At 42.3% G+C, this 23881-nt stretch overlaps 1 protein-coding gene across 1 annotated transcript; it reads right to left on the minus strand.

The window, feature by feature from the left end:
- Positions 1–7110: 7110 nt before the first annotated feature.
- On the minus strand, positions 7111–23343 carry ZBTB8OS (zinc finger and BTB domain containing 8 opposite strand). Its single transcript, XM_049878637.1, has 7 exons — positions 23193–23343; positions 17161–17185; positions 16765–16886; positions 16460–16542; positions 15433–15485; positions 10986–11022; positions 7111–9071 (listed from the first exon to the last, which is right to left on the minus strand). Exons 1-7 carry the CDS (start codon positions 23326–23328, stop codon positions 8985–8987), a joined length of 543 nt encoding a protein of 180 aa, XP_049734594.1. The 5' UTR covers positions 23329–23343; the 3' UTR covers positions 7111–8984.
- Positions 23344–23881: the final 538 nt, after the last annotated feature.

The raw sequence follows: 23881 nt of genomic DNA on the forward strand, positions 1-23881 counted from the left end.
TGTAGCTCTTACCCACTGCACCACCAGGGTTTCCATGTCATGTGTAGTGGGCGCCAAATAAAGAGCCCACGTTTGCCAAGTACCGACTAGATTCCAGTCCTCTGAGGCAGGCACTTTCACTATCCCCATTTAAAACTGGAGGAACTGCATAAGTAGTTGAATGACCAACAAGTCACTCCATTACTCAGAGGGGCAGTCGCGATTCGAACCCATGCAGTAGTATGCCTTACCAGTGCCTAAAACTGGCATCCTGTGCCACCCTGCTGCCAGGGACAGCTAGTTTATTTTATCCCAACTATACAAAAAATTATTTTTGGTGTTACTTTAGGTTACAATATTGTATTTTGTGTAACAAAGTGACTCATTGCCTTAGGAGCCTGAAGTGTCACTAGGGGGGTGCAGATGGCACCCCATGATACTATGGGGGGGGTGAAACCAAAATGACCCCAGGGTCCCTGGCTGTGGCAGCATGGGTGGGTGAGCTGGTGCTGCCGCCTGGAGGGGTAGGGAGGAGCCCTGTGCTGGGGCAAAGTGGGCTAGGCCACTCGCCCACTAGGGCAGTGTTCGCTGGCCGGCCTCGCCCACCAGGCGGGGCAGTGACACCATGACTTACCACACTGGGTAACACCAACCTTAGTGATGCGACTGGGAGTCCCCTCAGTCACCTTTGGCCCTTTCTACCCTCTCCCCTACTTTTACCCCACCAATGGGGCCATGCCTAAAGCCTTCACCCCTACTAGGGCAACACTTAGTAGAAAGGTGGGACCTAGGGGCAATTAAAGCTTTGGGTGCCCCAGGAGTTTGTACCAAGCCAATAGGAACCCTGAACAGGATGGAGGGGCAGGGAGGGAGGACCCAGACAGCCTGGAGAGAATGACTTCCACTCCCAAAACAGACTACTGCTTGTCAGACTTGCTAGGGGCACCTCCCTCAGCCTGCCTTTTCTTATTTCTTCCTTCCTTTCCTCCTTTCCTTCTCTTCTCTTCCTCCCTTTCTCCCTTTCTCCCTACCTTTCTTTATGAGGAGGTCATAACTGTTTAAGAGAAACACCAAGCATCAGATGTTTTAATTCAACAGCCCTGTTAGGTAGGTATTATTTGGCCATTTTACAGATAAAGAACTCGATGCTTCGAGTTCACCACTCTTGGCCAAAGGGTTAGGAAATTAAAGAAGAAAATGAAACAGAGGCCTTGGCTCCTACCTTTTCATATGTAGCACACACAGATACTATTATCCACATTTTGGAAGGTGAGACATTTATAATGACTTCTGGAATCCCTTCCATGTGCAAGGCAAAATAATGAAATGAAGTCCTGGAGGAGCTCCACATTCCAGCTGGGGAGAAAGCTTGTTGTTAGCTGCCTTTGAGTCAATTCCAACTTACGGGGATTACATGGAGAGTAGAACTGTTCATAAGGTTTTCATGGCTGTGATCTTGCCAGAAGCAAAGCGCTAGGCCTGTCTTCCAAGGCACCTCCGGGTGGGTTTGAATCGCCAACTTTTCGCCTAGTCCAACACTTAACCATTTGCGCCACCCAGCCACCTGGTCAGTAACGATGTAAGGTAGAAAGTAGCAAGTGCCTGGAAGTACATCAACTTAATTATGCAGCAAAGATCTTAGTATTTACCATTTGCACCACCTCCAAGCACCCAGATCCCTAGACAGAATTCAAGCAAATAATTTGAGTAGGGAGGAGATCACATTTGTTAGTTTCGTTTTTACATAAAAATGAATATAGATGACAAAAATGGCCCTTAATCATACCACAGAAATAACCTCTGCTGGTATGAAAAAGAAAAAAAAAGATAATTTTGAGCCATACTTTGAAGAATGGAAAGGAGATTCAGTTAGGAAACTATTACAACAATGAAAAGAGCGTTGATCAATTAAGAAAAACTAGTAGATGAGTATAAAAACAAACAAAAAACTCACTGCGGTCGAGTTGATTCTGACTCATAGCCACCCTGTAGGACAGAGTAAAACTTCCCCATAGGATTTTCAAGGTAAATCTTTATGGAAGCAGACTGCCACATCTTTCTCCCACAGAGCAGCTGGTGGAGTCAAACCACCAACCTTCCGGTTAGCACCCAAGCGCTTTTACCACTGTGCTACCAGGGTTCCTTAGTAGATGAGTGTAGGGAATGGAAATGTGGGAAGAGTCCAAGACAACTCCAGTCTGGGGGCAGGAAAGATGAAGGTGCTGTTAATAGAAATAAGGAACACGGAATTTGGAAATGGAAACTTGACATTAAGATTCCTCTCCCCCATGGTTTCAGGGGACATCTAAGTCAATTGGCATAATAAAATCTATTAAGAAAACATTCTGCATCCCACTTTGAAGAGTGGCATCTGGGGTCTTAAACGCTAGCAAGCAGCCATCTAAGATGCATCAATTGGTCTCAACCCACCTGGATCAAAGAGAATGAAGAACACCAAGGACACAAGGTGATTACGAGCCCAAGAGACAGAAAGGGCCACATGAACCAGAGACTACATCATCCTGAGACCAGAAGAACTAGGTGGTTCCCGGCTACAACCGACGACTGCCCTGACAGGGAACACAACAGAGAACCCCTGAGGGAGTAAGAGAGCAGTGGGATGCTGACCCCAAATTCTCATAAGACCAGACTTAATGGTCTGACTGAGACTGGAAGGACCCCGGTGGTCATGGCCCCCAGACCTTCTGTTGGCCCAGGACAGGAACCATTCCCGAAGCCAACTCTTCAGACATGGATTGGACTGGACAATGTGTTGGAGAGGGATGCTGGTGAGGAGTGAGCTTCTTGGATCAGGTGGACACTTGAGACTATGCTGGCATCTCCTGCCTGGAGGGGAGATGAGAGGGTGGAGGGGGTTAGAAGCTAGTGAGAAGGACATGAAAAGAGAGAGTGGAGGGAGGGAGTGGGCTGTCTCATTAGGGGGAGAGTAACTGGGAGTATGTAGCAAGGTGTATATGGGTTTTTGTGTGAGAGACTGACTTAATTCGTAAACTTTCACTTAAAGCACAATAAAAATTATTTAAAAAAAAAAAAGATTCGTCTCCCTAAGGAGCATGTCACCAGGAGCTTTGGAATCAGCAAGATCTAGATTAGGTTTCACAGGAATGGGCCACAGCAGAAGGTTTCAAGAAGGTATGTGAAATAATCAGAAGCCAGTTCCCTTGCTCCTTAAGGTGCTTGCAGTTTAAAAGGGAAGTTGTGATTACATGTATAAATTAGCTTAAAAACCTTTATGCAAAAAAAAAAACAACAAAAAAAAACCCTTTATGCAGCAGTGTATCCATAAATTTAAGATGTGGTCAAGGTTTTCATCAGAACTCAGAGGACCCAGTAAGCCAAGGATCAGGCAGGTGGGATGAGTCCATCTGGCTTCTGAGAGGTGAGTTTCCAGTTGCATTGAAAAAGGACAAGCTTAGCAGCAGGTAGGAAATAATCTGGACAACAGAACAGGCAACTCCACAAAACGGAAAATAGTTTAGTGGTTGCCTAGGGCTGGGGGTGGAGGTGGGGGATGACTGCTTAAATGTATGGAGTTTCTTTTGGGGATGAAAATGCTCTAAAATTGATGGTGGTGATTGGTTGCACAACTTTGAATACATTAAAAACCACTGAATTGTACACTTTAAATGGGTGAATTGCATGGTATGTAAATTATATCTCAATAAAGTTGAAAAAAAATAATCTGGGCAAAAGTTCAAAGGTAGGAATTGGTGAGTTACATGGTGTGAACTTTGCTGGTGATGATAGTGGGCAGGCTGCACAGGTAGTGAGAGAAAATGCTGGAGAGGCCACGGGAACAATGAAGGCAGAAACAAAATTACCCCATAATTTATTCATCTTTCTTCTCATTGTGATTGCACCCCTTGAATGTTTAGTACTGTGGGCTGCAAGGGACTCAGACAGGGACAGTAAGTGGGGATTTCCTAGGAAGGCTATTAGTTTGGTACAAAGGGGAAGAGAGCAGCTAACTAAATATATATAAGCAAGAAAACAAGATTAACACAGGAAAAAGACAGGAAGCAGAGAAGGAAAATAAGTTTGAAGAAGAGAAGGCAGGAGAGGGAGCAGCAGAAAGGAGCGGCTTTGCTTGCCCTTCTCAATCAGCCGAGATTTAGCTCTAGCTGGAGTCCCTGGGTGATGCACAGAGTTAATGCTCTCGGCAGCTACCCAAAAAGTTAGATTCAGGCCAACCCAGAGGTGCCTTGGAAGAGAGGCCTGGCGATCTACTGCTGAAAAATCAGGCATTAAAAACCTGATGGAGCACAGTTTTGACACACACATCGTCAGCAGGAGTTGGAACTGAATCAACGGCAATTGGTTTCTAGCTCTAGTTATTTTCAATTTCTCAATCAAAAATTTTTATGCATATTGTTTTGTGACATTGGTTGCAATCCCCGCAATGTGACAACATGCTCCCCCTTTCCACCCTGGGCTTCTTGTGTCCATCCAACCAGTTCCTGTCCCTTCCTGCCTTCTCCTCCTGCTTTTGGACAGGAGCTGCCCATTTGGTCTCGTATATTTGATTGAACTAAGAAGCACATTCGTCAGGCATATTATTTTTTGTTTTATAGGCCTGTCTAATCTTTGTCCGAAAAGTAGGCTTGGGAAATGGTTTCAGTTCTGGATTAAGAGAGTGTCTGGGGGTCATAGTTTCGGGGGTTCCTTCAGTGTCTGTCAGACCATTAAGTCTCGTCTTTTTACGTGAATTTGAATTCTGTTCTACATTTTTCTCTTGCCCTGTCGCAGACTCTCTGTTGTGTTCTCCGTCAGGGTGGTCATTGGTGGTAGCCGGGCACCATCCAGTTTTGGTCTCAGCCTGATGGAGTCTGGTTCATTGGTCTTTAGTCCTCTGGGCTAGTATTTTCCTTTTCTCTTTGGTTTTCTTCATTTTCCTTTGCTCCAGGTGGGATGGGACCGATAGATATACCTTAGAATGCCACTCACAAGCTTTTCAGACCCCTGACACTACTCACCAAAGTGGGATATAGAACATTTTCTTTATAAACTATGTTATGCCAATTGACCTAGTTGTCCCCCAATCTAGTTACCGCTCTTGCAGAATGGCTAGCGTGGTTGTCTCTAGGCTGGCCCACTGGCCCACTCTGCCTTACCGAGCACTGTGGGCCTTCTTTTTAAGAATTAAGGATGAGAAAAGGTAAAGGGAATGTTTGTGTATATGCTTGTCCCAATAAGACCCACAGCAATTGATTCGGACTCTGACCCTATTGGACAGAGTAGAACTGCTCAAGACGATTTCCAAGGCTATCATCTTTACAGAAGCAGACTGCCATATCTTTCTCTCATGGAGCGACTGGTGGGTTCGAACCACTGACCTTTTGGTTAGCAGCCAAGCGCTTAACCACTGCGCCACCAGGGCTTCTCTGTCCCAATAACAGCTCTCACTTGTTGAGCATTTACTATGTGTCAGACACTGTTCTAAGAGCTTGACATGTATACATTCATTTAATTCTCCCAACAACCCCGTAAGTACTACTATCATTGCCACTGAAGATGAGGAAATTAAGGCACAGAGAGACTGGGCAACATGCCCAAAGTCTGCAGTTAGTAAGCAGCAGAAACCAGGACTCAAACCCCAGTGATCTGCCTCCAGTTTGTGCTTTCAACCCCTGTTGTTTGCCGTGAAGTAGGTTCTGACTCATGGTGACTCCATGTGCACAGAGTAGAAGTGCTCCATAGCATTTTCAAGGCTGTGACCTTTTGGAAGCAGATGGCCAGGCCTGTTTTCTGAGGCTACACCCCCAATATCCTGAAAACATGTTAGCACCAAAACCAAACCCATTGCTGTTGAGTCCATTCCACCTCACAGCCACCCCGTGGGTTACAGTAGAACTAAGCTCCATGGTTTTCTTGGCTGTAATCTTACAGAAGGCCCCTGAGTGGTGCAAATGGCTTGCACTTGACTAATAAGCTAAAGGTTGGTGATTCAAACCCACCCAGTGGCATCACGGAAGAAAAGCCTATGGCCTACTTATAAAAAATTACCCGTTGAAAACTCCAGAACCTTGGAATTTCAGTAAAAAAAAAAAAAACCCAGTAAGGACTCCAAACTACATCTAACAGGTTATATCGGTGAGGCAACTCTTGGGAGTGGGCTAGCAAGGCCAGAGGGACCCACCTCGTGATCACCACCTCATAATGACCTGGCAAAGAAAACCCTCTGAACATGGCAGCTCCACGAGCTTCCTGGTTTGTGAAAGGCATTGATGTACATGGAAGGGTAAGTACATCCTTTCTGGGGACATGGAAGCTGTGTTGGGAACCTCCCAGACCTTGCCCAATGCATCTCTTCGTTTGTACCCTTTTTGCTGTAATAAAATTGTAATAAGTATACTGTTTTCTGTGAGTTCCGGGTTGTCTAGTGAATTACTGAACCCAGAGGAGTGCTGGGAGCCAGCAGGGTCAGAGTGAGAGGGTCTGGGGACCACTGAGTTCACAGATACAGGAACCCCCCAAGTTTGTAACCAGTAGGCCAGAAATGAGGGAGCCTGTGAAGGGGTGGGCAGTGATCGTGCAGTTGGCATCCTGAAGGGGTAGTGGGAAAACTCAGAGCTTGTAGCCAACAGATTAGGAGTGAGGGTGTTGTGGGGATTCCCAAGCTTGCAGCAGCCATCTGAGGTCTTGGGCAGACTTGGCAGCCTGGAGGACTATGTCCCTCAACCTGTGAGACATGACCTAGCTCCAGGTGGTCAGAGTCAGAGGAAGAATGCTACATGTGCACATGGTGTCAGAACAAAAGTGGCAGAGAAGTGAAAAGTGGGATTTTGATTATTTTCCACACATACGGGTGGGAGAAAGTGCTGCGCTGAGTCTGGCTGGAACAGAGCTTTTGTGTGAAGATAAACTTCGGTCCCAGTTAAACCAACTAGCTCTGCAGGGTGGAAATCCATTCCCTAGGCCAAGGCATACACCTGAAACTACCAGAGGAGGCTGATGACAGGCCAGTACAACCATCTCAATGTTTTAAAAATAAATGTGTGCTGATGATGATGGATCAAGAATGCCAACTTCACAAAGAGTAACATACTCATTTTTCTTCTACTCAATATCTTCATCTCAGCATATATTACAACTAATATTTTAACAAATTAATATTATATTAGAATGTCATAAGTAATACCTTTATTGTGAAGAAAATATAATATTACATAGTTACATCTGACTTGTTTTTACTGAACCCTACCATAGAGCATTGGTGGCTAACTCACAATTTTCTTCCTCGTCAAAAGCATACAGAATCCAAGTGTATGCCCTACATGGCTTTAAATCTATCCCAATTCTAGCGCTCTTCTTGCTCTGGAGTTGGATCTTCCATTGCCCTCATGGTATTCCATTGTTCATTCTCACAATCAACCCCCAGAGTAGCCCATGATATGCAAAGCGGTCCATGAAAAACAGAGCTCTATCTCAACCAAACAAAAGGTAAAAAGGCCCCTGTTGCTTGGAGAGGAATAATTCACATTTACAAAATGTGCCTGAGAGGCACTACCCCAGTGATCCTGTTACATATTCATTTGAAGAACAGCTGTTCAAACCACAGGCTCCTGGACTAGTCTTCACCAACCCCACTTTCTGTTAAATGTTATTGTCAGTTGCCATCAAATTGATTCCCTACCAACTCATGGTGACCCTACGCATGCAGAGTAGAACTGCTCCATACGATTTTCAAGGCTGTGACCTTTCAGAAGCAGACCACCAGGCCCATCTTCTGAGGCACCCCTGGGTGGATCTGAATTGCCAACCTTTGTCAGTGGTCCAGTGCTTAACCGTACCCAGAGAAAAATAACAGTGATACAGTGCTCAGAAAAAGCTATTACAAAGTTCAAAGCCAATCTCTTCCTTTCAGCTCAAGTTAACAGATACTATAATATCTGGCACCACCCAGTGGCACTCTTTTCTTATCTCCTTGTGAATAAACTGCAACTATGCAAACTTTTGATCACAAGAAAGAATACCCCAGTCGATCAATAGAAAATAGAATAAAGTCGCAAATCAAACTAAAGCAGTTTCATTTTTTAAAAGTCATCTATTTCTAAAGGTTCAGATCATTTCAAGTTGTTTTCCTGGGCTCATCCTTAATTTATTTTTTTTTCATCCTTAAAGATGAGTAGCTTAATTAAAAAAAAAAAAAAACTCACAAAGAAATAAAAAAAGTTTGCCTTTTCTTCTCTAACAGTATAAATATACAAGCTTTAAATTATAATTACATGTTAGAAGAAGGGCGGGCCCATTTATAAGAGATATAGGATTTTTCTTACGGGAAAACAAAAGTGTCAAAACATTAGTGCTTCAAAAAATGTGTGAAATGAGAAACAAAAAATCAGGGCTTTTCCTAGAGAAGTCTTCCAGTTGCTAAAGTATACTTATTTCTTCTAAGAAAACCAACTGGAATACAGGATGGGTCTGTCCCATAGCAATCTAAAACACGAACTCTCAATGTACATATATAAAATATATCTGTCTTAACCAACATGGAAGAAAAGCAAAATTCTAGGCATAGGATTGTATTTTTTCAAATTCCTTTTTTTTTTAAATGAATTTGGTAAGAGCATGGAGGCTTGGGAGGAGCAGGCGAAGGCTCCAGAGTGCTGCACTTGGGCCTGACTCCTGGAGCCGGCTCCCACAGAGTAAAGGGCTCTCCGGGACTGCTTACATCATTGATCTTTTTTGGGACCAGAATGGATGGCTTTCCGATGAAGGGTGTGAGGCACCTGCTGCCACAGCAAGGAATTACTAAATGAGGGACCATACTTGCCACCTGAAGAATTCTTTAAAATTTTAATACTCAGATGACATTGACCAAGGCTGTGCCCTGATTTTCCATTTCTGAAAGTCACACTTTAAGTTACATTCTTTTGCTCTGCATGTTTCCATTTATCAATGGATATTGTAGAAGTTAAATCACGGTATCTTCCCAAAAGGAAGAAAAACAACAGTTCTTCATAGGAGACTCTTTTCTTTGTATCTTAAATGTCGATGATCACAAAAACTTCTGGCTTTTCTTCATCATAGACCTGCATTGCCGAGTATGTTATTGCCTTGACTTCAGTTCCCTAAAGTTGGGGATATAGAAGAAACAAACAGGAAAAAAAACGACACCGACATCAGAGTCATGAACTCCAGCAACAACTAGGAAGGAGAACAGAAGCACTAAACATGTTATTAGGCCAATCAACTGAGAAGTCGCATGAAGTCATGACCCTAAACCTCCAAACCAAGGAACCAAACCCCATGAGGTGTTTGGCTGTACATAAGCATCCTCAGCAGTTACTCTCTTTTGTTGTTGTTCTTGTTGTTGTTATAAATACATCTACCACACAATGTTTGCCAATTCACCTTTTTACAGGTGTACAACTTATTTACAGCAATTACAATAACTGGCTGTGCAACCCTACCCCTAAGCAATGCGATTTCCCATCACTGTAAACCAAAACTCAGTCCTCCATAAGCAGTGACTCCCCCTTTCCTCCTCCCTCCCACCCCTGGTAACAACTAATAAACTTTAGTCTCTATACATTTCCCTTTCCTCTTCATGTAAGTGAAGTCATATTATATTTGTCCAACATTCAATCTGATTCTAGTCCTTTCATACCTACATTTGCTTTCTTCAAAAATTGCAAGGAATGAACGAAATTAAAATAGTTGAAATGCATTCTGAGCACTTCCAATGGCTAATGTGAATTTAGAATATCTAAAATTTGACAGACTGGTCAGGTCTTAGGGATATACTATTTGGGTGTTCCACTGAATTTTGTGGGGTAGGAAGAAAGGAGTAAAGTCTTTCTCATGTGTTCAGTGCAGGGAAACAGAATCATCATACTTTATTTTATGCTTTTACTACTCCGCCGACCAGTTCTTCAGTATCCCACATTACTGGGAAGACTCATTGTTTTCTATCAAGAGAACAAAACTACCACGCTAGGCCACATGCATATGCCATTCATATCAGTCTTCCCCCTCTGAAAAGAGCCCTAAGGGATGTGTTAGGGTTGTCTTCTACCATCTACATGAAATGTTTTGCTCTGCCCCAAATATATTATTTTACCTTAGAAGAATCCACTGTGCTATTAGTATTGTAAAAATAATTTGTTTTCAACATACATGTCCCCCTCTACTGGTTTCTCTTCTTTTTATGTTTCTCTCTCCTGAGGCTCCCTCACCAGGCTTTATTTCATTACCCTGTTGTTGAAGAAATCATACTAGAGCTACTGGACGCGCTTAAGCTATTTTAGGCCTCCTTGGCCTCAACGCAGGAATTGGCAAACTACAATCTATGAGCAAAATTTAGCCTACCATCTGTTTTTCTATGGTCCCACAGGCTAAGAATGGTTTTTACATTTTTAAATGGTTAAGCACAAAATCAAAGGAATAACACTGCGTGACATTCAAAAATTATATGAAATTCAAAGATCCATATCCATATAAATAAAGTTTTATTGGAACACAACCACACTCATTCATTTATATGTGGTCTATGGCTGCTTTAACACTATAACAGCGAACTGAGTAGTACCTCTCCCGTTGCTCTTGGCCCACAAAGCCTAAAATATTTAATACCTGGCCCTTTACAGAAAAAAAATTGTCAATCCCTGTTCCAACAGATTTGATTGTTACAGGTTGGCAAACACAGAATCTAGAGAACCACAGAAGACAGAAGATACTTTAGAGACGTCTAGTCCAACACCCTCATTTTATAGGTGAAGAAACCAAAGCCCAAATAGGCAAAATGATGTCTAAGTCTCACAACAATCTATAACAAACCTGACCACAGAACCCAAAATGCTGGCTCCTAGTCAACCATGCCAGATGTAGAAAATCATAGTATTTGACCGTAATGTATCTAGACAGGTCAGAGAAATGTGAGAAAAATTTATCATTTTAATTATATCAATTTACTAGACCTACATGCTGACCTCACAGTGAGGTATCATAAAATGCTTTTAAAGGCTAGATTTTTAAAAACATACCTGAGGGTGCTTGGACAATGAAAATTCTTCTCCCCACCTTGAGAAAGAAAATTCAAACATGATTAAGATTTCCAAGATTTAAGATTTTTCCTCTCTTAAGATATTTTAAAAGAAGCCTTATAAATGTGGTTAAGATACCAGAGTCCAAACAAACGGAAAGGGTAGGGGAGCTATAAATATCACTTTGATGTGCTGGCACATACACCTGTCAAGGGACCTGTGCGCAACAGCCATTTGGGGAAGTTGCCATTTGATAGTTGCTCTCGAAGAAAGTGCCCCAGTATAGCGTGCTTATGGTGGAGGTTCAATAAACACTGTTCCATAACAGAGTATGTTCAAAATTTTCTCTGTACTCAAGGCTATTGTTGTTAGCTGCCATCAAGTCAATTCCCACTCATAATGACCCCATGTGTGCAGAGTAGAACTGCTCTACAGGGTTTTTGTTATTGTTGAGAACATACACAGCAAAATATACACCAATTCGACAGTTTCTACATGTACAATTCAGTGACCTCGACTACATTCTTCAAGTTCTGCAACCATTCTGACCCTCTTTTCTGAGCTGTTTGTCTCCCATTAACATAAATTCACTGCCCTCTAAGGACCCTATCTAATCTTTCAAGTTGCTCTTGTCAATTTTATCCCATATGGATAGTTCTTAAAAGAGCATAATGTTCAAGGCAGACATTATTTACTAGTTAAGCTAAACTACTATTTGGTTTTAAGAAGACTTCAGGGGGTATTTTTGGTTTGAAATTTAGATTATCTCAGGGCAATAGTTTCAGGGGTTCATCTAGTCTCCATGGCTCCAGAATGTCTGGAGTACACGGATATTTGATATTCTATCCTGCATTTTCTCCCTTTTGATCAGGATTCTCCTATAAAATCTCTGACCAAAATGTTCCGTAATGGTAGCAGGACACTAGCCAGTTCTTCTGGTCTCTTGGCAAAGGAGGCAGCTGTTCATGGAGGCAATTAGTCACACATTTCATTTCCTCCTCCTATTCCTGACTCCTTTTTCCTCTGTTGTTCCAGGTCAGTAGAGACCAATTGTTGTGCTTTGGATGGCTGCTTGCAAGCTTTTAAGACCCCAGGTGCTACACAACTAGAAGGTAGAAGAGAGCCACTAAACACATTAGACCCATTAGCTGGGATGTCCCGTGAAACTATGACCCTAAACCTCCAAACCAAGGAACCAAATGCCATGAGGTATGTCATGGATTGAACTGTGTCCCCCCAAAAAATATGTGTCAAGTTGGTTAGGCCATGATTCCCAGTGTTGTGTGACTGTCCTCTATTTTGTAATTGTAATTTTATGTTGAGAGGATTAGGATGGGATTGTAACACCATCCTTATTCAGGTCGCCTCCTTGATCCAAGGTAAAGGGAGTTTCCCTGGGGTGTGCCCTGTACCACCTTTTATCTCTCAAGAGATAAACAGAAAGGGAAGCAAGCAAAGAGTTGAGGTCCTCATACCACCAAGAAAGCAGCACCAGGAGTAGAGCGTGTCCTTTGGACACAGGGTCCCTGCACCTGAGAAGCTCTTCGACTAGGGAAAGATGGAGGACAAGGACCTTCTTTCAGAGCCGACAGAGACAGAAAGCCTTCCCCTGGAGCTGACGCCTTGAATTTGGACTTTTAGCCTACCAGGTTGTGAAAAAATAAATTTCTCTTTGTTAAAGCCATCCACTGTGGTATTTCTGTTATGGCAGCACTAAATAACTAAGACAAGGTGTTTAGCTGTACATAAGCAGCCTCAGCAGCTACTCCTTTTTTTTTTTTTTGGTCACTGTTGTAAATGTATCTATCATACAACTTTTGCCAAGTCAATGTTTTACAGATATACAACTTAATGCCAGCAATTACAATAATAGGCTGCGCAACCCTACCCCTAATCAATGCAATTTTTCCATCACCATAAATGGAAACTTCATGAGCAATAGCCCCCTTTCCTCCTCTCTTCTGCCCCTGGTACCCACTACTAATAAACTTCGGTCTATATACATCTGCCTTTTCTTTTTATGTAAGTAAGATCGTATGTATTTGCCCTTTTGTGATTGACTTATTTCACTCAGCATAATGTCTTCAAGCTCCATCCCTACTGCACCATGTATCAAGACTTCCTGTCTCTTACTGGCTGCATACCACATTTTGTTTATCCATTCCTCTACTGGTGGGCATTTAGGTTGTTTCTACCTTTTGGCTATTGTGCATAGTGCGGTAACCAACACTGGTGTACAAGTCTCTGAGGCTCTACTTTCAAGTCTTTTGGTACCATACGGTTTTCGAGGCTGTGACCTTTAAGAAGTAGATAGCCAGGCCTGTCTTTGGAGACACCTCTGGGTGGGTTCAAACGACCAACATTTCAGCTAGTAACAGAGCTGGTTAAATAGTATCTCCCACAGGTCTGAGTTATCAAAAAGACAAAATACTAGATTCTGTGACATGGCCAGAACTTGGTTGGCATTTTATCTTTTCCAAAAATGTTCACAGTCTGTACACAGAAGGCTGTAGAAAGGTACTCTCCTAAAATTTGAGATGAGCCTACCCTCTCTCCTTGGCACTGTGGCTGCACTTCATATGGTGGGGTAGAAAGAGCAAAGTTTTTAAAATTTCCTTCAACCATTTATGAGCTTAGTACCCTTGGACAACCCTGTTTCCTTATCTATAAAAAAAAAAAAAAAAATTGTGGGGAGTAATAAAAGACCTCACTTTACAGAAAGAAACTAATAAAATTCAGCATAAAATGGAAAAGATAAGCTATATATAGAAATAACCTAAGAGATGTAACCAAATGACTAAAGAAACGTAGGAAACACTAAGTCCAATTAAAGTGATCTAATCAACTGTTTGCAAACTCTGGAAGGAAAAGGAAAATATTGTTTGAATGGAGTGTGGTGTAAAGATTTTCACTTTACCCAAAATAATTTGGTCATTGACGCTGATTCCTGAGAGAGAAATTCTTACTCCTTGGAATTTCCTGAACAATTAAGGTGGCTTTATTATCTATGGGGCCCTGGTGGTGCAGTGGTTAACAGCTACAGTGAGCTATGGCCGCTAACCAAAAGCTTGGCAGTTCGACTCCACCAGCTGCTCCTTAGAATCTCTATGGGGCAGTTCTATTCTGTCCTATAGGGTTGCTATGAGTTGGAAATCGACTTGATGGCAACGGGCTTGGTTTCTTATTATCTGTATGTCTGCAGGGAAACCCTGGTGATGTAGTGGTTAAGACCTACGGCTGCTAACCAAAAGGTTGGCAGTTTGAATTCCCCAGGCACTCCTTGGAAATCCTATGGGACAGTTCTACTCTGTCGTATAGGGTAGCTACGAGTCAGAATTGACTCCACGGCAGTGGGTTTGGTTATTTTTGGTTTATAGGTCTGCAGACCACACCTGAGAATTTATGCTAATGAGATGACTCTGGGGTGGGTGCTGACCAGGCCAGAAAGACCCTACCACCTGATACCTGACCTTGTGATTGCCACTGATCTCAAGGGAGAGGGGTTGGAGTTTATATTATATAATGAGACCCCCCCCAATAATAGCTCTGGACGCTGTATCTACAATATCTGCCTGGTTAGAGAAAACATCTGCTCTCTCGAGAGGGTGACGCACCCTGTTTGGGACACGGAAGCTCCAAGTTGGGAACCCTCCCAGACCTCACCCTATGCGTCTCTTCTTTGATGCTCAGCCTGATTTGTATCCTTTATAATAAAGCTGTAATCTTAAGTACAGCGCGTTCTGTGACTTGTTCCAGTGAAATATCCAACCCGAGGGAGTAGTGGGAGCCAGCAGGTCAGAACTGCGGGGGCTGGGAACTTGCGAGCTTACAGCTGTCATCCTGAAGGGGTAATGGGAAAACCCTGAACTTACAGCCAGCAGGTCAGAAGTGTGGGTGTCATGAGGCCTCCCAAGCTTGCAGCTGGAACCTGAAGTCCCAGGTATACTTGGCAGTCTGAAGGACCATGGGTTAACTTGTAGGACCAGACCTAGCTCTGGACGGTTAGGGTCAGAGAATGAAGTGCCGCACGTGCAGCTGGTGCCAGAAATGAACAGAAGCGAAAAGTGGAGATTTGTTACATCCTCAGAGTTGATGTTAAAAAAAGTAGATTTGATTGGCCCACCTATGAGTGTAAAAATGAGGATGGATGGAGCCCTAGCTTTATGCAAGTAGCTGTGGCATTTAGCAATTATATTTCTTTGTTGAAAACAACAAACTGGGAATCAGGTTTAAGAACCAGAATCAACTTTGTTCTGACAATTTCTGGTCCTCTGAAGCTGAGAACCAGACCCTGGACCATGAGGGCTCATTCCTAAGTGTCTCACAAAGCTTAACCTGCAAAACCCTACAGAACAAAAGTGCGCCTGTCTCCCCATCCACTAGGTTCAGTGAAGAATTTAACTAACATCTTCCACGACTCGACACTTAAAAGGGTTTCAAAACTTACCCAATTGACCGTAATTTGAAGTTTCTTTGATCGATACTGAGTACTTTCACTTCCTAAAGAGGAAAAATAATTTTTTTTTTATTTAAAATAATGTTTTCATAACAGACCATGTACTAAAACATGTCTAGGTTACCACCTTTTCTAGAAAATGACAGTACACTACTTTTCTCAAACAAAGACAATTAAAATGTTAACTAAAATAGCACAACAAACTAAATACATTGCAAGGAAATACGGCTTGTTTTATATGCTCGAATGAGGCATTCTTGAAAAATGTAGTCTAAAAACATGAGTTAAAAGAATTTCTTTGTAAGGTATACAGCAAAAAACAATATAGGCTTTCAATCGTTTTCATTCTATATTCACGTAACAGTACAGGCACTTGAACTCTGTGGGCTGTGTGATACAGTTGATAAGAGCATATGTGGTAGTGCTGGTAAGGGAGAGAAGCGTGGAATTACGGAAGCGGGGAGGGCCATCTGTATTACATAACACTGCTGTTGGAGAGGTGTGCCCTTCTAGAGGCTGACAGCATTAAGGAATTTCCATCTGGTTTTACCTTTTTTCACTTCAAGGAAAACTGAAAGCAGCAATTGTTTAGACTAAGCCAACTTGGCAGAACTGCTAAACCTCAAATGGTTAACATAATAAAAGAAATGTATGGATGGACATAAATATAACTCAAACTTGAGAGACACGAAAAGTGTAGATAAAGACCTTAGATAAAGACCAAATATTGGAGAGCTGTCCCTCAGGGTAAGCAGTAGCCTACTGTCTGTCTACATGGTAGGTGCTGCCTTCTGATCGCCCAATCCTGTTACTGACCAGTACGCGATAAGATACCTGAAGATAAAATGTATATAGATAAGGCAAACTCAGGGTAACCAAAAAATGCCTATTATCATTTCAATTTATGCAAATAAATATCATCTTAGATATCTGTATGGATTGGTCTTGAATCCTGTGTTCTATTTTAAAAGCTGAACTAGGAATCCACTTGCTAAGAAAGAAAAAAACCCTTGCTTACCCGGGGTATGAAAAACTCATCAGCACTGAACTTGTAAAGCCACTCATCCAAAAAATGAAACAGAAGAGATTGTAAGTCATCTCCTATACAAGATCAAAAAGAACCACAACAATACATTTAATTATTCTGGTCTCTAAAAATTTGTTTTAACTTAAAAATTTAATGAATTTCTTAGGCTAGTTAAAAAAGAACAGGCTCATAATCAACTTTATTCTTATTGTGAAAAGCTGGAAAACATACTCCCCAATTATTTAGAACACTACACATTTTTGTAACCATTTGTTCCTTGTGAATAAATCAGTTACCTTGGGTTTCTACTTCTACTGTATGAAGGGGCTCGACAGTCCCAGTGTCTGTCATGTAGCCAAACATGGCCATTGCACATTGCTCAAATGCTTCCTCCAGAGTGTCTCCCCATGCGTGCAGCCTAAAAAAACACATCCACGCTCGCTGTAATCCACCGGAAGGTGGAAAACGTGACAGCAAGATCAAAATTAAATCAATATGATAACAAAAAAACCAAAGGCCTCAATCAAGTCAATGGCACTAAAACTGGGTTGCTTTTAAACTACCATTTTCATATTCTGAAAGAACCAAGATAGGAAGAGAAAAATGAAAATTAGGGACATTAAGATGAAAACATTCAGCCTTCTTACGTAAGCAACATGGTCTCAAAGGGAGCAAACTCCAGTTATACTCACTGGACATCAGCTGTATGATCCAAATCTGAAAGAGAGAGACAAAAACACTAATGAGACACAAAACATGCTTTCAAACAATCACAAGAAAACAACTCTATAACATGATGAACGTAATTAATGTCACTGAGCTGTACATCTAAAAATGCGGAAGCAGCAAATGTTTTCTTTTATATATTGTTACCAAATCAAAAATACAATAACTCTAGTTCATTATTATAAGATCACCATCCTTAAAGAACCAGAAAATGTGGGGCATCCTACACATTTTGCTATCCATTTACACAACAAAGTTAACTGCTTCGTTAAGGTTTTTTTTTTTCTTTAAGCCAAGGTTTATATTTAAATGAACGACAATTTCTGTAAGACAGCAGGTCCAGGGTCTTCTGGGTGATCAAAACTTGTCTAATACGTTATAATTTCTCAGTGACTAAATGATATTACCTGCCATTAGCTACTTTTCACCAACAAAACAAACCAATACCTTTCCTAAATATCTACTATGTGAATGATCAAAACTCTAGGAATTACATCAACATCAAAGGGATAAAATTCTAGATTTCTCATGTCTTACCTTTTTGTGAACAGCTAGCCTAATCCTAGATAAAACTATTTAGAAAGTAAATTTCACAGTATGTATCATGAGCCTTTTCAGGAAGCTTCTGGTATTCTAACAAGAACACTAGAGTGGTTATGTGAGTGTACATATGTGTGCAGATAGATTTATCTATAGGCATATGTACATACAGGTATGTGTGTGTATGCATGTATATCCATATACATAATAAACTACAGGGGACACAGTTACAGATACTTCTTAGGCATAACCAAATACCTCGTGAGCAGACTTAGAACCATAGTCTCATGGGATAACTCAGTTAATGGACATAACATAATTCATAAAGTATATGTTCTCATCCCAAAGTGGTGAGTAGTGTCTGGGGACTTAAAAGTTGCAAGTGGCCATCTAAGATACATCTGTTGGTCTCTACTCATTCAGAACAAAAGAGTAAAATGGTGTAAAAATGATGCGGTAGGGGCGTCTGACCTCCTCTAACTTCAACGAGGGGGAGAGAGCATCACCATGAGCATCAGCCCAAACCTGATTCCTATGAAATGGAGATCAGACACATCTCCTCTTTCCAAATCTTTTTACCAGTTCTGATACCAACTGTCCCTTCCACAGCGCTCAGTACTTCTCTGCTGGGTTGGTAGTTTGTTGCAATGGCCACACAGAACTCACAGACAATACCCAAAACTATGGGGTTTATCAGGGAAGTAACAGGATACAGTTCAGGATCAGGAACAACTGAGGATACAGTTCTTCAATCAGGAGAGCTTCTTAGCCATGACCACAGGCAGGCCTCTCCCTGGCCCTTGCCCTCTCACCCCTCAGTCCCTCACGCCTGTTGGGTCAGCCTGGCCCCTGCGCTACTCAAGCAAGTGTCACAAAACTCTTTGGCTCTACTGGTAAGTGCCTAGAGGCACCCCACTCTGCCAGGAAGCCTCAGCCTGAAGATGCTCACTGCTCTAGCCCCATGGGTTGGCCAGCCTAGCTCTGCTGACAAGTGCCTGGGGCACCCCACTCTGCCAGAAAGCCTCCTGCCCAAAAGCACTCAAGATTCTTGTTCCATGGGCCAGAAGCCAACCACACAGTCTCCTGCTGGTCTCCTAGTTCTGCTGAGGCCAGTTTTCTCCCATGCTTGCTACTGCTTCTGTCTTACACCCTCTCCAGTGTTACACCCCTCTGCCTTCTATGTCTAGGAGGTTCTCACTGCAAGGACCCCAGATTCAAAAGATACCTCTACTCCCAGATCTTCTTTCTTGGTGGTAGTGTGGTCCCCCTCTACTCTGGGAATGACTTTTAAGCCTAGCAGAAGTGCAGAGCTGAGGGCTCCAAACACCTTATTTGCATAGTTTTACCCCCACAAAGTTCTACACCTTATCTGCACTGTTAGCAAGCTGTACAGTCTCCTTGGTGGGGCATTCAGTGTGACGGATCACTTTTGTGTGGCCTTTCTCACCTTGGTCTGGTAACTCCCACCCAAGTGATTGGGTGGAACTGTGCAAATAAGGTAATTTTGGCTCACCAAGGGGACTGGTCAGTCTCGCCATCACGCGAGGCTTAAGAGAGCCAATTCCAGAACAAAGACAGGATCCCGCCACCACCAAGGAAAAAGGACCAAGAGTGGGGCATGTCCCTTGGACCCAGTATGCCTGCGCTCAGAAGCTCCTGGAACCAGGAGACCGAGAGAGAGCTGTAACACTGAAGGTGGCGAGAAACAGTGGCAGAGAAACAGTGTCAGGAGACACAGGCAGGAGGTGGCACAGTGGGCTTCCCAGCCCAGAGAGTGAGAAAGCTGAGTGGCTTTGCGGGAGGCTTACTGGCAGAGTGGGATGCTTAGCGGCACTTATCAGTAGAGCTAAAGGAGCTTTCTAACACTTGCCTGAGCAATCTGAGGGGCTAAAAGAACTTTGTAATACCTGCCCAGGTTGGGAGATACAGAGCGCCGGAGAGACACATCCCTGGGGCATGACTGGGAAGAGGCTGTCCTGATGGAAAAACTGTATCCTGAGCATTCCTAAACCTGAATTGTAACCTGTTACTTCCCTAATAAACCCCGTAATCGTGAGTATAGTCTGCAAGTTCTCTGTGGCCACTGCAATGAATTATTGAACCTAGCAGAGAAGTAGAGAGTGTCATGGGAGGGACAGTTGGTATCAGAACTGGTAAGGATGGTGGAGACAGGAGACATGTCTGACCTCTGCCTCATAAGAATCAGCCTTGGGCTGCTGATCTTGATTCTTTCTCCCTCGTAAAGTTAGAGGAAGTCAAGCATCACCACCACATTATTTTTACAGGCCACAAGCCATTTATTTGCATAATCCCACCGAATCCTTATGTGGGAGTCACAAAGACTGTGGCTAGAGGAGCCATATTAAGTAATATAAGGAAGCAAATGAAAAACTCAGCTAGTGTACAGGACTAACAGTCTACATGAACCACGGCCTCATCTACTCTGAGACCAGAAGAACTAGATGGTGCCCGGCTGCCATCTGGTCAGGGCCACAATAGATAAATCCTGATAGAATAAGAAAAATTTGGAACAGGACTCGAATTCTTAAAAAGTCCAGACTTCCTGGACCAATCAAGGGTAGAGGGCTCCCCAAGACTATCGCCCTGAGATACTCCTTAAACCTTAATCCAAAATTATCTCTTGAGGTCACCTTTTAGCTAAATAACAGATTGGCTCATAAAGAATATCACCTGTGAGTAACGAGCTCCTTTAAAAAATCATCTTTAGAAGACCAAATGGTCAAAAATTACTGTAAAGCAAAGATGAGACGGTAAGGGGGCAGGGAGACGAGAGTGCTGGAAATGGTACAACCAGAAAGGAAAGAATGAGAATGATGACACATTGTGAAAGACGTAACCAATATCACTAAGTAATGTCTAGGAATTGTTAAATGAGAACCTAATTTGCTGTGTAAACTTTCACCCTAAATGACACAATTTAAAAAAAACAAAACTAGAAAGTAACAAATCCTACCATAGCATGTTCCCACTGGATCTGTTATCTCAATATTTTCAGTCTATTCTTCACCCATATCATAACTTTCAACCATTCTTCCCACTTAGGGTCATAGAATATTAAGGCTAGAAGCAAGCCTTGGAGACCATTTAGTACAATTCCTTCACTTACAAGAAGAAATCTGAAATCCAGAGAGATTATGTGACTTGTTCAGGACCACACTGTGGATTAACTAGAATTGAGGTTTTCCGATTCCTAATTTGGTGCATTTTGCAAACTCTATTATTATTATTTTTTTATTATTGTTAACATAGTCTTCTGGTGGCAATCAAGGTTCAAATTCATCTCTAATCCACTCAAAAATATTTCATGAGGACTTACTAAGTATTGCAGCCCTGGAGGCATAGTGGTTAAGAGATTGGCTGTTAACCAAAAGGCTGGCGGTTCAAATCCACCAGCCACTCCTTGGAAACTCTACAGGGCAGTTCTACTCTGTCTTATAGGGTCGCTATGAGTTGGAATCGACTTGATGGCAATGGGTTTGGTATTCAGTTTACTATTAGGCAAAGAGAGCTCAATGACTAGCAGAGATCACAAACAAGTTAAAAAGTAAAAAGAAAGAAAATGATAGGTATTAACCCTAGATAAATGAAAAGATGTGTCCACAAAAACACTGACACAAGAAGGATCACAGAAACTTTATTCCTGAAAGTTAAAAACAACCCAAACGTCCATCAATAAGAGAATAAACAGCGGTATAATCATACAATGGACTACTACTCAGCAACAAAAAAGCAACAAAATAAATAAATCTCAAAACCATTACACTGAGTGAAGAAACCAGACATAAAATAGTCCGTACTGTACAATTCCATTTACATGAAACTCTAAAACACCCAAAATTAAACTATGATGATAGAAACTGGAACAGTGTTTGCCTCAAGGTGGCTTATTTACCAACAAAGTTAAAAATGACAACAAGGGAACTTTCTGGGGTGATGGAAATATTCTATACCTTAATTGAATTGTTGGTTACATATAAAAAGAAACGGTTAAAATGACTACATAAGAATAAATTTCTGTATAATAAAAAAGACCGAAAACCCAATAGAAAAGTAGGTTAAGAATATGAATATACAGTTTCCAGAAGGGGACATACAATTGGCTCCAAACATACCATAAGATGCTCAACTCATATGTAATAAGAAAAATACAACTGTTATGACAAGATACTAAAATTGAAAATTCCAAGAAGTAGGGTAACACACAAAACTGGTAAAAGTTGTAAGGGAAGACGCACACTCCTACACTGCTAGTGACAGCAAAAATTGATACAACCTCTATGGAGGGCAATTTGACAATAACTGCCAAAGTAAGAAATGCACATATAATTTGACAAAGCAATTTAGCTTTAGAAATTTATTCTGCACATACACTTGCACGTGTGCAAAACGATGGATATACAAGTATACTCCCTGCTGCACTGTCTGTAACAGCAAAAGAGAAGAAACATCCTAAACGTCCATCAACCGGAAACTGGTTAAACAAAGCAGGTGGTAGAACATCTTTGCGTGTACACATAAGAAAATGGTATCAATGCCTGATTTAGAGAGGAGGAGTAATGGATGGTGATCAGGGCTGAAGGACTTAATTTTTCACGGAATACCTGTTACACCTTTTGAATTTCGAATCACATATCGCCCATTAAAAATAAAATTTTAAAACGGTTTTTAAGTGAGAAAGAAATGCATAGAGATATGCAGGGTCCAGAAGTACAGAGACTTGCACGCTATGGTAAACAGACTTTATAGAGACAATGGGAAATCAATGAAGGATGTTAAGCAGGGAAATAAGAGTCAGATTTGTGCTCCTCAAACTACATACAGCTTAGGTATGACAGCTCAACGTTTATGTAGAACTCAAAAGTCTGCACTCTACTTTTACATTGAATATTATTTCACTGAATCCTCAGATGAAGAATCTGAAATGCAAAGTTATGTGATTTGCCTAAATGGCAAAACCAGCTCTTATTTACTAACATCACGATCCATGTAAAATACCAAGTTCCAACGCAGTGAAGTGGCCTATTTGGCTTGCCGAGTCCTCTCTCCTAACGACAATCTAACTATCCAGCTGTTGGATATACATAGGAGCGACACCCTTGGAAACGCTTAAAAATACGATTATTTTTAGAGTTAATATGCTAATAAAATTCACACAAGAAAAAGGTGATTAGCCGTACGTGAAAGAAGTTGAAGACTGTAAATGTGGGAGCTTAAGTCTATGAGTCGGAATCGACTCGACGGCAACGCGTACGTTTCTCAACTCTCAGACCAGGTGGCTCTTTCATTCAGCATCACCTGGACAAGTCCAAAAGCGTCTACAGCAGGGAGGAATGGGATCATCCCTGAAACACCTTATAGGGCGGGATGGTAGGCGAGACTGGATACAGTAAGGAGAGATGTCCCGTGCCCTTATCTGAAAAGAGAGCCATCTACTCACACTCGTACTTCTGATTGACTGGAGGATACTTGGCCTTGACTGCCTTCTGCTCCTCAGTCAAATTGTAGTCTCTTACATCTTGTCCCCCGTCTTGCGCCATGATTACAACGTTGGGCACCCTACTTCCGCCCTTCATCTGCTGGACTTCGGATCTGGTTACAACTTCCGCTCTGACTCTGCTCCCTGGCACACTCCTTTAAAGGGCCAAGACTCCAATTTCGGAGCTGGCGTACAAATATTAGCTCCGAAGCCTTCCGTCCTAGGCCCCTCCGCCTGGAGTGCACCTTTAAAGGGCCAAGACCCCATTTTCTGACCTTACTTCATCAATAGTTCTTAGCAACAAGCAAGTTGAAGGACCTGGGAGTAGGGACACCTGAGTTACGGCCTATGGCCCTGAATGGGAAACCTTGGTGGGGTGGTGTACTGGTTAAGAGCTATGGCTGCTAAGCAAAAGATCGGCAGTTTGAATCCGCCAGGTGCTCCTTGGAAACCATATGGGGCAGTTCTACTCTGTCCTTTACGGTCACTATGAGTATGACTCCACTCCACAGCAGTGGGTTTTTTTTGGCTTTGGCACTGAATGGGCCGTGATGGTTCAGTGGTTAAGAGCTCCCTGCTAACCAAAAGATAGGCAGTTTGAATCCACCAGTCGCTCCTTGGAGACCCTATGGGGCAGTTCCACTCTGTCT

Source organism: Elephas maximus, chromosome 3, assembly GCF_024166365.1.
Source record: "Elephas maximus indicus isolate mEleMax1 chromosome 3, mEleMax1 primary haplotype, whole genome shotgun sequence".
NCBI lineage: Eukaryota > Metazoa > Chordata > Mammalia > Proboscidea > Elephantidae > Elephas > Elephas maximus.

Excerpts from the sequence above, each read along its gene's own strand:
- ZBTB8OS (XM_049878637.1), bottom strand. The coding sequence starts at position 23,328 with ATGAAGGGCGGAAGTAGGGTGCCCAACGTTGTAATCATGGCGCAAGAC. Across the intron at positions 16,543-16,764 it reads AGTAGAAGTAGAAACCCAAG|GAGATGACTTACAATCTCTT; the intron begins GTAACTGATTTA and ends GATCTTGTATAG. Across the intron at positions 11,023-15,432 it reads TTCAAATTACGGTCAATTGG|GTGGGGAGAAGAATTTTCAT; the intron begins GTAAGTTTTGAA and ends TTCTTTCTCAAG.